Source organism: Branchiostoma lanceolatum, chromosome 8, assembly GCF_035083965.1.
Source record: "Branchiostoma lanceolatum isolate klBraLanc5 chromosome 8, klBraLanc5.hap2, whole genome shotgun sequence".
NCBI lineage: Eukaryota > Metazoa > Chordata > Leptocardii > Amphioxiformes > Branchiostomatidae > Branchiostoma > Branchiostoma lanceolatum.
In genome coordinates, this window is record NC_089729.1 from 14712493 (window position 1) to 14728874 (window position 16382).

The 16382-nt window shown below is 37.9% G+C and overlaps 1 protein-coding gene across 1 annotated transcript; it reads left to right on the forward strand.

Moving 5' to 3' along the window:
• Positions 1 to 358: 358 nt before the first annotated feature.
• On the forward strand, positions 359 to 3545 carry LOC136440066 (mammalian ependymin-related protein 1-like). Its single transcript, XM_066435845.1, has 7 exons — positions 359 to 521; positions 649 to 774; positions 1271 to 1368; positions 1648 to 1723; positions 1993 to 2154; positions 2615 to 2730; positions 2929 to 3545. The coding sequence occupies exons 1-7, from the start codon at positions 500 to 502 to the stop codon at positions 2971 to 2973; spliced, it is 645 nt and encodes a 214-aa protein (XP_066291942.1). The 5' UTR covers positions 359 to 499; the 3' UTR covers positions 2974 to 3545.
• The last annotated feature ends 12837 nt before the right edge of the window (positions 3546 to 16382 follow it).

Sequence of the window (16382 nt, forward strand, 5' to 3'; positions counted from 1 at the left end):
CATCAGGTGGCATGGCTTATACGCTCGTTACGCAATAAAACAAGCAAACACGTCATATCCAACTAAAGGTTTTACAAGCTTGTAAGGCCGAGTGGTTGACCGGTCAGCTGATGTCCCCTTGGCGTTTGCATTTCACACGAAAGAATCATTATATTCAATCACAATTGAATTGTGTTAAGAGTAGAATATTGTGTTCTAAAATGAAAAATTATGGTCAGTATCGTATCGTTTACTTAAACTCAAGTAACCCTGAGAAACACTCTAGCCCTGTGAGGTACTGTTTACCTTGTGTCCTCTCAGTGACCTCAAGGTGACTATTACCTCACAAGGCAAGGTTCAAACAAACAAGGCAAAGTTCAAACAAACAACCTCGTGCAGTTCCGCCCACCCCCTGTCAGACAGCTGTATTAAAAGACTGCGTAGTTGTTTAAAAAAACAAAACAATTCAGCCTTAAATCTGTTCTATTTCTTTCCGCGAACCCTAGAAACCTTCCCCAAGATGTTGACCTTCGTGGCAATCGGTAAGAATGATTTGATTTTTCTTTCATGAAGAATATAACTATGTTGCCTCAATGATATCCTTCGACCCTACAAAGTACAAATATGTATCGTAGCCTTATAAGGTTTATGTGCTTCTTTGTTTCCAAGCTCTATTGCTAGGGGCAACGATCGCAGACCCGGTTGAAGACTCCAACCCCAGCCCTTGCTGTGTACCAAAGCAGTGGTCTGGGACGATGGGTATTGTCAGTGGCTCAGTAAGCGGTGGAAAACCATGTAAGACATGTTACATTCTTTTTTTGGCGACACCACAGGGGCGAGCTTAATGGTATAGCAGTGTGTGCAGTGGTCTGCAAGAAGTCTAGGAATTGTACAGGAATTTTGTTAACAGGAATTTCTGTCCAAAGGAAGTATTATTAGGAATTGTATGGTAGAAAGTGGGTCATGCTGGCTCACGGGAGCATTTGTCCTAGAAAACTGGGACAGTTGCCCATAAGTGTCCACCAGATGTAATAAGTTCAGTTGCATATACAGACAGACTTTGCACATTTGATCACTTGGATGTTTTGTTTAACTTTATGCTGCCTGAAGTAGTCATTCATAACAACAACATGGCGACCTGAGCAGAATCATCTTTTAATTTGGGTGGGGGTATTGATGAGGCCGATTCCTTTTGACAAGTTTCTTGCTCTCTCGGAAGTAAATTGGGATATTTAGGTAAACATCTAGGAAAGGACGACAGATTTAAAAGAGCTATTTTTGAATCCTGCAGCGGCAAACAACCAGACCATCATGGAGTTTTATGATTATGACAAGATGAAAGTGGCACTGGTGGGGGACGGCTTCAGGATTGTTGAAGACTACAACAAGGTCGGTCTGTACATGTGTGATACGTTGTTTGCGAATGTTCTCCCTTACAAACCTGATCAGCTGACGTGGCGTGGCAAAATGGTTTTGTGAAGTTCATACATTCTAATGCTAACACAAAAAGCGAAAAGCAAAATAGTCATTAAGATAATTTGTACATATATATTTGTTTATGATTCTATTTTTCATTCCTGATTCTGCACGTTTGGAAACATGATCCAAGGATAGTTTTACAATATTATTACATCAAGAACATCTTTTTTTCAATTCTTGTTCGTATAGGGAGTGTCGTATTCAATAGTTTCAAACCAGTGCACCACGAGCAAGTTGACCAATTCTTTGTTCAACTGCATCCCTGGTAAGTGAAACGGAACGTCATTAGAAGTGAATGTGATGATTATCTCGAAATCACGTAGTATAACTTGAACCATACGTTGCAGATGACATGCTATATGCAGTTCTAAAAATGATTATCGTAAAAGATACTCTTTTTTTGTAACTTAACCTTAATGATGAACTCGAAATGAAATTTTTAAGTATTACTTCATATATAATCTGACCATATGTTTATGTAAATGTTTTTTTAGATTAGCCCTCAAAACTGACACTTTTCACCCCATGTAATAGCTAATGCCACATTTCTGGGATCGTACCAATACGGTGGCCCAAAGGGACTGAAAGTAAACGACTACTCAATCGACTCTTTTGCCCCTGGTCTCATCGGGAGGATTTCTTTCACCGCTGACAGCTGCCTTCCGGTTCTGGAGACCGTAGTCAATGGCGGAAATGGTGAGTAAGAAATATCTTTGTATCCTGTCTTATTTTCTACAAGGAGCAATACAGTAATAAAGCCCTTTAACTATTGACTAAAATAAGATCGTTCACACTTACTCTGGTCATTGTTATGCAAATCGAGACAATAGTCGAGACGAGTTGATATGTTACCCACAATTGCTATCGGTGCGCATGCGTACTTGGAAGTATGAATGACCTTGATTATAAGAACTAAGAATATATCTGTAACATTGTATAACAATTCAAACAGTATTTTATTATAAGCTGTCGTTACCATGATCAGAGTATTAAGATTGTTACTTTGCTGTTTTCTACTTATTTATGACGCTTCCCTCGATCGTTCGATTGTTTTAATTTTTCTTGACCGTTCTAAACAGAAGTACCACAATCAATAATGACAAAGTCGATATGGTGTCAAATGAAGTAATTCTAATATCCTATTTATACTCAATAGATCCGTACATTGATGCCATTGGATTCGTCAACATTGTCACGTCGATTAAGGACCCTTCCGTGTTCGATGTACCCAGTCCACCGTGCCCAAAGGACACAGATCTAGACAATGTTGTGGTAAGAACATCATTTTCTGGATAAATTTGATTGAAAAATACCACATATATAAGTCAACAATGTTGCTTGTTGTTATCTTTATTTTCCCTAACACAGTGTCATAGCTTTATCCTTTATCTCATTGAGCACACATGTTCTAAGAGATTTATCATGCAATGGATGTTGTTTTACCAATTGCTCCTTATTTCATTTTACCAGGACATACCGATGAGGCAAAGATCCATCTTTGTTCGTTTGCCCTGACTGGTCTGGCTGAAGAGAGTTGTGTGGACAAAATGTCTGTTAATACATAGTTTTCAAGTCACTTGAAAACTATAAAGAATATTGCGACCGATGTTTGCACCTAACTTTATTTCTACTTTTGATAATTGAAAAGTCTAAAATCACAAAAAGAACACTGACTGAATACACCAAACGCCATTGAAAGCCCTTTTACAAATTACATGTGGAATAGTCAGATTTTTTTAATTGACTAAATTTATAAAATGAGACCATTTACTTTACTGTATCGTGCGATACACACTGTATAGTATAAATTGTACATCTACGCTAATACTATAGGTTCGTCTTTTGACAGTTATAAAGAAAAATCACAGCTATTCAACTACAGAAATTAATCATTTTCCTCTGCAGACACACAGCAAGAAATAAATAATCTACTTAATGTTTTTTTCGAATAACTTTCTAATATTTCCTTACTGTACGTGTAGACATAAAAATGTGAATGATGACTATTGCTGTATCTATCGTAACCAGACAGAGCGAAGGTTAGAAAATGGCCCACGTATCACAAAATATAACTCTTATCAAATGCATACACACGGTGTGCCTCTTCAATCAAGTGCTATTTTTAGTTGTAAAGACCGACGGGGTTGTTAAAGTGCCATCAGACGGCTTTAGTCTTTCCGCAAACGGCTCATAAAGGTTTTGAAATTAAGACTGTGGTATTGAACGTGGCAACGGTGCCGTCAGCTGGTTTTAGCATTTTCTCGCAAACGGCAGGTAGACGGATTTTGAAATCTAAAATGTGGAATTGAACTTGGTAGGGGATAGGTCAAAACCTCATGATCCGTCATCTTGTAATCCAGTTGTCATATATGAGTCAAATATAAAAGTCTTTCCCATTTCGTCGAACTGTTACGTAAATGTGACTGTTTGTCATTCACGATTACGCAAAGGTGTATGCCTGTCATTAACGGTTACGTAAAGGCGCTATCAGTAACGACACACTCTTGATTTCCTTCGTGATGTTGACCTCTTTGTTGGCAGTAACCCACCTTTGGGGTGTCCAGAGCTATTTACGTCTTCACACCTGTCAATCAAAGCTAGGTATGGTTTCAGACGCTCCTCCTCTGTTTCAAGCAAAATATTTTGCCCGTCATTTACGGTTACGTAAAGGTGCTTTCTGCAATGACATACTCTCGATCTACTTTGTGATTTTGACTTCTCTGTTGGCAGCAACCCACCGTTGGGGTGTCCAAAGCTATTTACGTCTTCACACCTGTCAATCAAAGCTAGGGATGGTTTCAGAAGCTCTTTCTCCGTTTCAAGCAAAATCTGTTTTTGAGTTATACACATTTGAATTGTTTCTCGTTTTTGGAAACCAGTTTTTATTTTTTCTTGAGAGTAGGATAAATCGTGATCTTAAAATAAATCTTCTCTCACAACAGTATCAGTTTTTACGATTCATTTTTGATAATCATTCACATGGAAACAATGAATACGTCTGCAGGTTCTAGATGTTTGGGTGAGGTGAAACTACCATAAAAGGCAAAAAGCGAAATTGTATGGGGAAGTACGATCCAGTGGGCAAACTAAAGTGACCTCTACCTCTTTACCCCTTACTATACTACATAACACATCAATGCTCCGTGTATCCGTCAGTTCAGAATGCCCCCGTGATAATATCTTATTCCCAACGTCTTGTTGCTTCAGTTGATATTTTTTAAGAGATAGAATCGTAGAACATTACCCATCCTCGCCTTTGAAATTTAAAACAAATCGTGATATACACATTCAGGCATGCCATTGCTTTTGTTCTGTTGAAAAACAGTATCTAACTTCAATAGATTCAATTAATGCAGGGTGATTTAAACAAGGTGGTCGAAAAGTATGCCTTTGTTATACATGTTGTATTCACCAGCAAAAGATTTCGAAGGAAAACCGTTACAGTGGATAAATTTAAATTTAGGGTTGTTACTTGTAAATCGGCATAAATCCAAAGCCACCATTTTTGCTAGCCAAAACTGGTCGTTGAAAGTAAAGTCCCATATTGTAGACACTTAAGCTGAAGCGATTTTCTTTAATGACTATTTTAGGGCAGACCTGCGTAATTGGAGAGAAAATCAAAGAATGCGCAGGAGAGAACCGTTCATTGGCAGCCTTCTAATCAGCCCAATTAGGTTTAATTTGTGCACATTTATAACCCAGAAAACCAATTAAGGTAAAGTGGGCTCTTTTATCTTCGTTTTCAGCGTCTAAAGTCTTAGGCTCAGGAAGCCTTTCCGCGATTCCATTTTTATCTATTTGTTGGTTCCCTACAATTAAAGAGCAGGGGTTACGTTGCCTAGAGAATAAAACGGCCAGCGCGAGCGCTCTGAAAAACATCTTTATCTTAATAATTTACAAGTTTTTGAATAAATGTATATCCAATTTCCAGTATTTTGGCATTTTCTTTGCATTCCATACACGTTGTGTTTTCTATTTCAAGGTTAATGACAAACGCCCTTATATATAATGATTCCTCTAATTACTCTTATGATTTATGTCGGTGTTTCAGATATATTTACCATATTCGTTTGCCCGCAAAAGCGAGTAATATAATTCTTTTATCACATAGAATGGCTCTTCTAATTGAATGAATTGCCCCTGCTACCAAACTGGGTAATTGTTGTGGAATTTGGGAAAATATAGCCGAACGCCCAATTCAACCATTACCACATCAGGGGGAGCTATTCATGCAAACGTTGTTCACATTGGCACTAACACAGTTAAAGAGGTATTAGCCCTTTATCACAAATATAGTGCAAGTAAATTGTAGCTGCAGGCTTGACTTTATCAGAGACAGGTCTCCTGTGCAGTTTCATCCGGCACGGTTACTCTTCCCGCTGTGGTAATGATATAGTGATGTTGCAGTTGACGCTTTAACGGCTATTACATTTTAGCCTTTGGTAAGTGAGATATATACTGGTAGACATCAATAGTTTAGCATTTACGTCTAGTTAGGGAGGACTTGTGTAGGTTGTTGCCCCCTTTTTTTTATATCTCATCGGCGAGGTACAGTTGGCTAAGTTTGGATTTATTGACAGGAGGCCTCCCCCCTTAGAGGGTTACAGCGGTCGTCTTTATTTAGGCATAACTCGGTGTAGCAATGTCTCCTATCGATAATATGGCAAATTGCAATTTACGGATGGTTAACGGATATTGGACGTTTGCTTGAAAAATCATGGCTAAGCCATGCCACCTTTCAGAAATCATGAGAACTGCAGTGCGGATACTGTTATCATGTGAAATCCACTTGTAACTGCATCGAATTAATACATGTCTTTTATATATCAATCCTTATCAAGTTATCTTTACCTCATGCTTGACAATTGGGTACACCTTTTATTCAGATGGCAAAAAAAGTATAATTTCTGGAGGTTATCCATCCTTGTGTATAATTCCATGTGACGATAACAGAAACATGATATCATAGCGCCATCGTCCATATTCATAAATGCTAACAATGCTAATCGCCTGTTACGATCACCATCTTAGCTATAGCTGCAAAATGAAAGGTCACCATTTCTCATGAATTAGAAGCACTGCTGGGTAAGCATGATAGAGTAACAGCATTTGAGAAAATAATCATACATGTACTCCAAAGATGAAAGACTTCCATCAAATTTCCTGTCTTTTTCAGACAGGAAATTGCACGTCTGGGTCCCAGAATAAAGAGCATCATAATTATTGCACACAAACAAGTACCTGTATCCATGCATGTGTGGACATATAGACAATAGAGTTGTCACATTCATGAAAAAAGGGATACACAGGCATAGGAACGCACAAATAATTTTATGGAACAAATTATAAAACACACATATACATAAAATGGTGAAAGCTTATTGAGCTTATACCAATTTTCCACCTGCCTTAGCGGGGTCTATATAATACCTTGCGTGTATTCATAACAACCTGATAAGAGTTTTCTATGATATGATATTTCCTTACACGGATTATGTTGTCAAGAAGAGACGACCTCTGGTCTTTACATGCGTCGTAAGTAATACTTTAATTTCCTACACGTTGAGCTCACAAGGTAATTCCTGATTTTATGAGCTTCTCAATTTCAATAGCAAGTTTTATATTCATAAACATGGACGATGGCGCTATGATATCATGTTTCTGTTATCGTCACATGGAATTATACACAAGGATGGACAACCTCCCGAAATTATACTTTTTTGCCACCTGAATAAAAGGTGCAACCAGTTGTCAAACATGGGGTAAAGATAATCCGTGACTGGACAGGACTCCCACTAGCGGAGTGCACCCACAGAGCCAGAGACAGGAGAAAGTGGAGGAGGCTGGTACAGGACGCTACCATGGTCCCCGACCCTCAGGCATGAGGATGGGACTTGATATAGGTAAAGGTAAGGTATTGATCTGAGTTTCTTAAGTGCATGGTAAGAAATTTATTACATTTCAAGTATATAAACTGTGCGTATATGTGGAATCCAGAAAAGAAGCAGTTGTCATCAAATGTGCCATATGATTTTGAATGTAGTTCTTTTCTGAGAATATAATGATAGCATACAACCGCAATGAACGATTCCAAATTAACCTTTTTCCTCCTGCCTAACTCTGTAACAAATAAACAAATGTGCCAGACGGCTACTTTTAGCGGGGAGAAGGTTAAAAACAAATGCAGGTGCTGCAAACAGAAATCAAATTATATGCAGCTGCGCAGAAAAACATGTTCCCCCCCAAAATATACCCAATGTTGTTAGGTTTACACAAGATAATGCTTAATCATTTAATCTCGCAGTCATGTTACAAATATGATATTTTCAATGGATAGAGATATCAATGAAGCAAAGCAAAGGATTTTGAAACTCAGTCTCTTTCAAATTTCTAGATAATTTTTATCATATTTTGAAGGTGGAAACATTTTCTTCATATCCGATTGTCTAATAATAAGCTCAATGTGACACAGATCAAAACTTGCTATTGAAATTTAGAAGCTTATAAAATCAGGAATTACCTTGTGAGCTCAACGTATTACTAGTACTTACTACGCATATAAAGGCCAGAGGTCGTCTGTTCTTGACAACATGATCCGCGTAAGGAAATATTATATCATAGAAAACTCATATCAGGCTTACGGGGAAATCCTTTGGGTGATTTGAATTGATACCAGACGTAGTGTCAGACAAAAGTTTGTGATTGCATTGCCACGTTCAAAGCTGATTACCCCTCTGGCTTATGTGTGGTTAGAATATCTGCTATCAAAACATGAATTTGATTAGCTAGTTCTTGGCAAAATCCCTTCTTAGGCCGACATGCTTGTGTCTGTGTACACTCTAAAGCTAATGGGGTGAAAAGTTGAAAAGTCTTGACATTTCTGACGGCAGCATGTTGAAAAGGATTCAAGCCGGACATCAGTCACTTGTTCCTGATAACACTTCAGATTAGCTCGTAGAATAAACTATTTCGCACAGACAAACTTAGGTTATGTTCCTTTATCTTTAAAGGTGCCCTAAGCAGTACTAGGGCACTGAAAGTCACATATTCAAAATCAATCTTTTTCTGATTTCTATCCATTGTAAGTTTAGATAACACTATCCCATCGCATATCGACCATCATGGAGCAAAAATGCAATGGCGTTGTGTGGTGGGAACTCATTGAAAATCGGAGCACTTGGAGGCCAGCCATCATTTCAAATCTTCCGAACATGCACGATTCTGACCGATAAGTCCCGAACGCTTCCGAAGAAATAATCACGTGGTCATGGCTCAATGTGCTTGGGCATTGTGACATCACGCGGCCGGAAGTTACCGAAAATTGTCGACAGAAAACGGTTACGGCTGGATTCTGGGCTGATTTGGGGGGGGGGGGGGAATAAATAAGATACTCCTTTTGTGGCTTGCTTCTGTGCTATGTTTTAACGCCCAAAGTTTGAAATAATGATGCAGATTTGCTAATATGGGGAAGTAAATGTCAATTTCAACTTCATCAAACAGAATTGTTTTCCCCAGAATATTTCACGTTTTATCCCCTGAAATCGCTTAGGGCACCTTTAACATATGTCTAAAATTGATGCTCTCAACTTTCTGGATCCTTCGATTTCGTCGGGATCATTTTTGGAAACGAGTAAACTAGAATGTCGGTAGTTCTCTTTGAAAACTGCTGCTTCATTTCAGGTTGTTTGATTATATACGTGTGACGCACATCAACATGCTTGTCTTGAGTTTAAAAGAGGCCAAGAGTCTTGACATTTTTGACAGCAACATTTCAGAAATGATTCAAGTAGGATACCAGTCGTTATTCTCTTCATATATCATTTTGTATTTCGAGAACACAAAGACATGATACATTCACAGTGGTGCCGTGCTCAAGCCGAGAGCTTATATTTAGCTTTTATCTTCATATTAACTTTTATTTCTAATAAGCTGCCTGTGAATCGCTGTAACATACCTGGGTATATAGACTCTTTCATATCTAGCGTGTGTCTGAAATTACTATATTAGAGGTAAAAAGCCTTGACATTTTCTGACAGCAAAATTTTAGAAGTAGCTCAAGCAGAATCCCGGCAGTTCCTTCTAAAAGCAGACTTAGCATGTCTAATAGGCTACTTCTCATGCACTCCCACATACAAAACACTCGAAAACGCTTTGATTTCATTTCTTAGTCTGCCATGAAAATGACTGTATGATCTTGTGCATATTCCGTGAAATGTCATCTCTTTCATCTTCGAATTATAAACCTTGAAAAGGAAAAGACGTCGTCCGAAATATTTTCAAGATCCCTTCAAAACCAAAAAATACACGTCCACGCGGCTACAATAAGGTCACGAACCTGCGTTATGCATACAATTTTGATATGCTTTTTTAGCGAAGCTTTAGGAGCTGGGTATAAAGAAGAAAAATGTTTTTTTTTTCATCACACTTCCGTGACCCATGTGCGATGAAGATTCATAATTACGTGTTTGGCGTTGTGCAAATTTGTTTTGCTTCCGTTGCTAGGAAATCATGATGGCAAGCTACGTGGATCATTTCCGCTGCGGCAAGGTGATTGCAGACTCGGCCCTCTGAAAATCATGAATTATTCATAAACGTGGTCATGGGACGCCTGTTTCATTTCTTCACCATTCATTTCCGCCCAAAGACGTGGTAGGGTGTTTAGCCCAGAAGGCAAAAGTCCTGGGTTCGAATGCCTGACATGCCCATAAGTTGTGACACCAGTTTCCTTACTCGACTCATGTGTACATCAGTACCTAGACAGGTTAGGTATGTCCCTCGGATAGGACGTTTAATGGAGGTCCCGTGTTTAACACTCAAACACCAGGAGTGGATTTTGATGTGCCATTGGAACATAGTTGAAAAATTCCTTCCATGACTTTGTCAGTAGACATCTATTCTAACCTCTCCTAATTTTCGAGGGAGATTGACACAATACTGTTGACATTATAGAGGAAAGTCTGTTGAGTTCGACTTTTTTGACCCCAGCAAAAATAATGTGCTGTTTTTGAGACCTGCCCTCTGCAACTCCTAGACTAATTTTTGTATGACCACCAAATTTTCAGAGGATGATGCACATGTCAATTTTTATTACCATAACAAATTCGGACGCAGGAATTCACTTGGGGCTTTCGGCGCCGTCGGCTTTCGAATAACCCGCTCGGGATATGCCCAGCCGCTTACGCCGATATTCCGATATGTATTCGGTATGCATGCATATAGTACAAACACTCCGTGGCCTATAGCCTATGGTCAAAATAAGGATAGTTCGTGGTCCTTCTGATCTTTTTGCATAAGTTATGATAATATGATATTACACCAAGTGGCAATAATAAAAAGTAGGGAGTAGACAAATAAGATTAAATGAGGCACGTTTCGTAATGTTACACATGCGTTGTGATCTATTTGTTTTATTTGACACTTTCAAGATTGTTGGGAAATTTTCAAAGTTATAAGAATTTGATATCGACCAAATTTCTCTTGTTTGGGTCCCTAATGTCTATAATAAGCTGATGAGTAAGGATGTTATGAATACGATAGGACAGGGTATAGGAAATGCTTTTAAAATGTAATGATATAAAAGCATCGTTGGCAGTTTATTGCGATAGCGTTAATATAATTATCTTACTACTATGCACTACTAGTCACTACTAGACAAATTCACAATAAAAATTAAGTAAAAAACTGTTCCAGTGTTTACAATTTATCAATTTGTAGGGTTTCTAAGACCCCACAGTGTTAAATGATTAAACAGAAGTGTGGGAAGTTTATGCATCAGCCGACCACACTTAATGAATAAACAAAAGACAGTTGTTTTCCAGTTTAATGTAATGCATAATTATCTTTGCTCGTGTCCAGAAAATCTTATACAAGTAATCAAATAGGAAACCTTCGGTGGGGGTGACGTTTTTACGGTTCCTGCTTGAAATTCACGATGAAGCAGTTCATGATTGATTGCTGAATGCCTCAACAAACCGTTTTGCTAAGTCCTATTTGTTTCACACTCATTAACTCATTGGAACAAATTAGATGTGGGAATACGAAGTTACAGCTACTCCAAGTTTCGGATGTACTTATTCAAATATGTACGACCCTCCAAACCTAGTTATTTTAGTTATGGTCCCCGATATGCTTGTTCACTTTTTGGCACGTTTTCGGCTTGAATGACAATCTTTTCAGTCGTGGGCTAGTTGATAATCCGGCATGTTGCTGCGGGTGTCAATGCGAATCAATCACTCATTTCCTACTTCACTGCCTATTATATATCAATCAGCGTTTTCTTTTACTTGACAAACTTTCCAAAATTGCAGGACACATTTTCGACATCAAATCACTTTCGGACGATGCTATCAAACACTTGTTAATCTACGAATCATCTCCTTGCTCCCCCAGTTCAAACTGTAACATAATGAGTTTAACTCAAGAATCTATTATACTGACGAAGCGGTTTTCACATTGAAATTGGTACATCCCATCCTATCAGTTATATTTAGTTGGGGGGGGGGGTGCTTACTGGGAAACATATTACAACACATGACATAATGTATTGTATGCTTTCATTAATTGTTAACCTTTGTGTAGATAAGCATATAACTGTTTAAATCATATTCCTGTCTTGTATGATGGCGCGTTAATATAAGTTAACTTGATTGCGTTGCCATCTTGTCTGTATTTGTTATTTATGTTGTTTAATGAAAAAAAATCATGATTGTACTTAGTTTATTACATCAATCAATTTACGAAAATTAACACTTACTCAAGAATCTGGATATAGGTCTTGGGAACGGTCAGACGTTTCAAGTAGCATCAAATGGCTTTCATCAGGGACTGTTTCTAAAATATATCCAGTTGCTTGAGTAACTATAAGTTGAGTAACTATAACTTTGCGTGCCTTATTACCCGGTTGTCTAACCTTCAACGACGTGTGGATCAAATAAATATGTCCGGATATGCAACTTGTACTTTTCAAAATTTTATCCAGTTGCTTGAGTAACTATTTTTGGCTAATTTTACTACCTGGATGTCTAACCTTCATCAATGCAACTTATACTGTTCAGTACAATCCTGGTGTATACAAACAAACCAAAAAGCAAACTGTAAACAAAGAAACAAAACAAGAAGATAATACGAAACCTCGCTACAGACATGATATGGAAAAAGAAGCATCAATACACTACCAAAAATCTTTTTTCTTATTCTTTCTTATTTTTGTTGTTTTCTTATGTTGAGAAAGATTTTCTTATACAAAGGAAAAACAAGAAAACTCAAGAAACCTTCTGGGAAGTCTGGTAAATGTCAATTCTTACACTTAGAATTTTTTTCAAAAGTTAACTTATATCAAGAAAGTTCAAGAAAGTATTTCTAGCATGCTGTTTTCCAATAAGAATTTTCTAGAAAAATAAGAAAAAAATGCTTTCTCTGGCTTAATATAAGATTTGTTTTTTGTTTCCTCAAATTTGTATTCTTACAGATTCTTCCCATAAGTTATTTTTTCGAGAAAATTTGATTCTGCTAGAATAATTTTCTTGAACTTTCTCGGTTTAAGTTAACTTAAGAAAAAAATTCTTAGATGCAATTCTTGTTTGTGCTGAAAACAGGGATTCTTGTTTGTGCTTGATACAGGAATTCTTGTATACAGAATAACATTCTGGCTGACACTTACAGACAGAAACATTTTCTTTGTAGAAGGAAAAACAAGAAAGATAAGAAAAATGATTTTTGGTAGTGTAATAAAACGTTGACTAATCTAATTACAATTCGCAGGGGGGGGGGGTCAAAGACGATTAAATTGGGCCATGGGCACGTTGATTCAATGCTACATAGGTGCACCGGTTTATTTGTTTTGTTTTTCACACTTTGAAGTATTTGTTGATATTGTTGGGTAATTTCTTAAGTTTGTGGTATGTGCCATTCTCTCTTATATGAAACCCTACAGCCTAAAATAGGCTGATGACTAAGGATGATGTATACATGTATAAGATATGACAGTGCATAGCAAATTCTTTAAAAATGTATTGATTTTAAAAGTATCGTTGACAGTTTACTGGATCGATAATCAGATATTGCATAATTGTAAATATAAGTGTAAATTTTAGATCTTAGTATCTGACCTCTCAACTGTAGGATCGACATTTAATTTTAAGGTTTATTGTCTACATTACTAGTTGAATGTACCTTATCGCGTGGCCTAGCGATAATCCAAGAGAGCAAATGCGACGTCGTTATACTGTACAAATGTGGTGAAAACCTGGAATTTGTTCACAAATCAGCTTTATCTTGATTTGAGTACCAGCCTAGCTCAACACACCGTACTTGTCGTCTTTAGGCTGTAGATACCCACTTCGAATGTGATCGGGTTTCTAAGAACCCACAGCGTTGGGAGGTTACATAAAAGTGTGGGAGGGTTATGCCCAGGCCGGCAACTCTTAATAAATAAACAAAAGAATGTTTTTTTCTGTTTAATGTGTTGCATAATCATAAAAGGAGCTTTGGACGGTTAGATAAAAGTGTAGGAGAGTTATGCGCAAGCCGACCACTCCAAATGAATAAACAAAAAAAGAAGGTTTTTTTTTCTGTTAAATGTGTTTGTTGCATAATCATCAGAGGAGCTTTGCTCGTGTCCAGAAAATATTATGCAAGTAATCAAAGAGGCAACGTTCGTGCGGGTAGCGCTCTTACGGTTACCGCCCAAAATTCGTACTGTCGGGTACTTATTTTATTACATCAATCAATTTACGAAATGTACCGTACAAATGTGTTGAAACCCTCAATTTGTTCACAAATCGGCTTTATCTTGATTTGAGTACCAGCCTAGCTCAACACACCGTACTGGTCGTCTTTAGGATGTAGATACCCACTTGGAATGTGATCGGGTTTCTAAGAACCCACAGCATTGGACGGTTAGATAAAGGTGTGGTAGGGTTATGCGCAAGCCGGCCACTCTTAATGAATAAAGAAAAGAAGGTTGACTCTCCTGTTAAATGTGTTGAATAATCATCAAAGGATCTTTGCTCGTGTCCAGAAAATCTTTCGCAAATAATCAAAGAGGCAACGTTCGTGCGGGTAACGTTTTTAAGGTCAGTGGTCAAATTTCGTACGGTAGGGTGCTTAGTTTAATGCATCAATTAGTTTAAGAATTGCAGCCTGCTTTCGTTTTACAATCTGGCTTTGTTGCAGTAATAGTCATTATAAGTGTACAGCATATGTAAAATGATGACAATGGATTAAAAGTTAATCTTTATCTTACAAAGATAAGTCTAAATTCCTGTCACACAGTCAGGACGTTACTACAACTTTCCCCCGACCACTCGAGCTACGCACTCCCCAACCGACCGATGATGATGATGATGACTCCCCAACCAAGGTTCGGCCTGGGTTGGGAGTAGCCTGGAATCAATCCTGTTCTAGCTCCAGTTCGCTCCTCTGGTCGCATCTAAGCAGAATATCACTTTTCCGACTTTGATTTCGTTTAAAAATCCATAGCCGGCTGGTGCCGACGACTTTAAAAAGACTACTAGGCCACCTCGGTGACCAACTACCAACCACAGATGACTTTGCTTCCAATCATGATCTGGATAAAGGCAGAGAGGCCATTATTGGCTAAGTGTGATAGGAGCTTCAGGGCATGATCTAAAAAACCTTTGTTATGCCGAAAATACGTTAGGGGTCATAACATTTTATTGGAGAGCAATGTAAAGATATATTAAAGGGTTCAGCAACATCAGTTAAAATCATTTTTCTTCAAGAATGTTATTGCAATAAAGCCATGTTTAAGTACAATATGTTTGTTATTAAATGTTGATGAACGTTGAAAGATATTTGTGACATATTTCTAATCAATATCTAACCAATGTTATGACTGTTTTATTTATTTTTTCTTATATTTCACGCACGGAAGAAAAGTATCATACACAGAGATTTCATTTACACCCCCACAAACAGGAATGGACAGTTCCTGATGACGCACGGCGTTTCCAGCGGGCGTATTGGTTAGATGTATTCAAATACGTCACTTGAATAGATTTGCAAGAGGAAGATATAAGGTTTTTACCGACTCAATCTTTCAAAGCGGCGTGGGTTCAACGGACAAGAGGTAGTACTCACCCCCGCACTACTCATAAGGTAGGTTGAGAATGGGTTGCTACAGATTTCATTTGATAATCAATCGCCTCTGCCAAGAAGATTATGTTTCGGTGCCGTCGATTTGTCAGTGCGCGCGTGTGTGTGTGTGTGTGTGTGTGTGTGTGTGTGTGTATGTGTGTGTGTGTTTGTGTGTGTATGTGTGTGTGTGTGTATATGTGTGTGTGTGTGTGTGTGTGGTGTGTGGACAGCATAAGTCGAGAAGCTGTGGATGAATCTTCATCATATTTGATATGTGTTAGCTGTCGGCAATATATGTGTCTACTAGTGGCTTTCTATGGTACTGCAGTAGAACTCCATATGCATATGTATATCTCTCTACATGATATGGTCATGTTTTTTTTCAATGTTGGCTTTCAATACTTCTCAGGTGTTTCCTTGATATCGTACATCAAGGAGAATCTCTTTTCCATCTATCATTTATGATTTTGTACCTTGCTCGGGTACACTTCGTAATAAGAGAGTATGCAAAATATCAGTTCTGAAACAGAACGTTACGAGTGACGAAAATCACATGAAATTCGATTTGTTAAGCTCATTTTGTTGTAATGATGGTCAAAGAGGTTTCATCTGGAGTTTGTATGGTCTAGTTATCACGAATTATGCCGCACGCTGGGTCCTTGACGCCCAATCATATGTGGTACTGCATAGAATGCTTTAAAAAAAAATGACAAAGGCGGTAGCGAACGATAGGAATTTATGATTATGAATGCTTTTATTCAATATCTACATAAAGCAAACAGCAATCATTGGTAACCTGAATTGCGCCGGAGATTACATTCAGTTGT

Excerpts from the sequence above, each read along its gene's own strand:
- LOC136440066 (XM_066435845.1), top strand. The coding sequence starts at position 500 with ATGTTGACCTTCGTGGCAATCG. Across the intron at positions 1,724-1,992 it reads TTTGTTCAACTGCATCCCTG|CTAATGCCACATTTCTGGGA; the intron begins GTAAGTGAAACG and ends CCCATGTAATAG. Across the intron at positions 2,731-2,928 it reads CAGATCTAGACAATGTTGTG|GACATACCGATGAGGCAAAG; the intron begins GTAAGAACATCA and ends TCATTTTACCAG.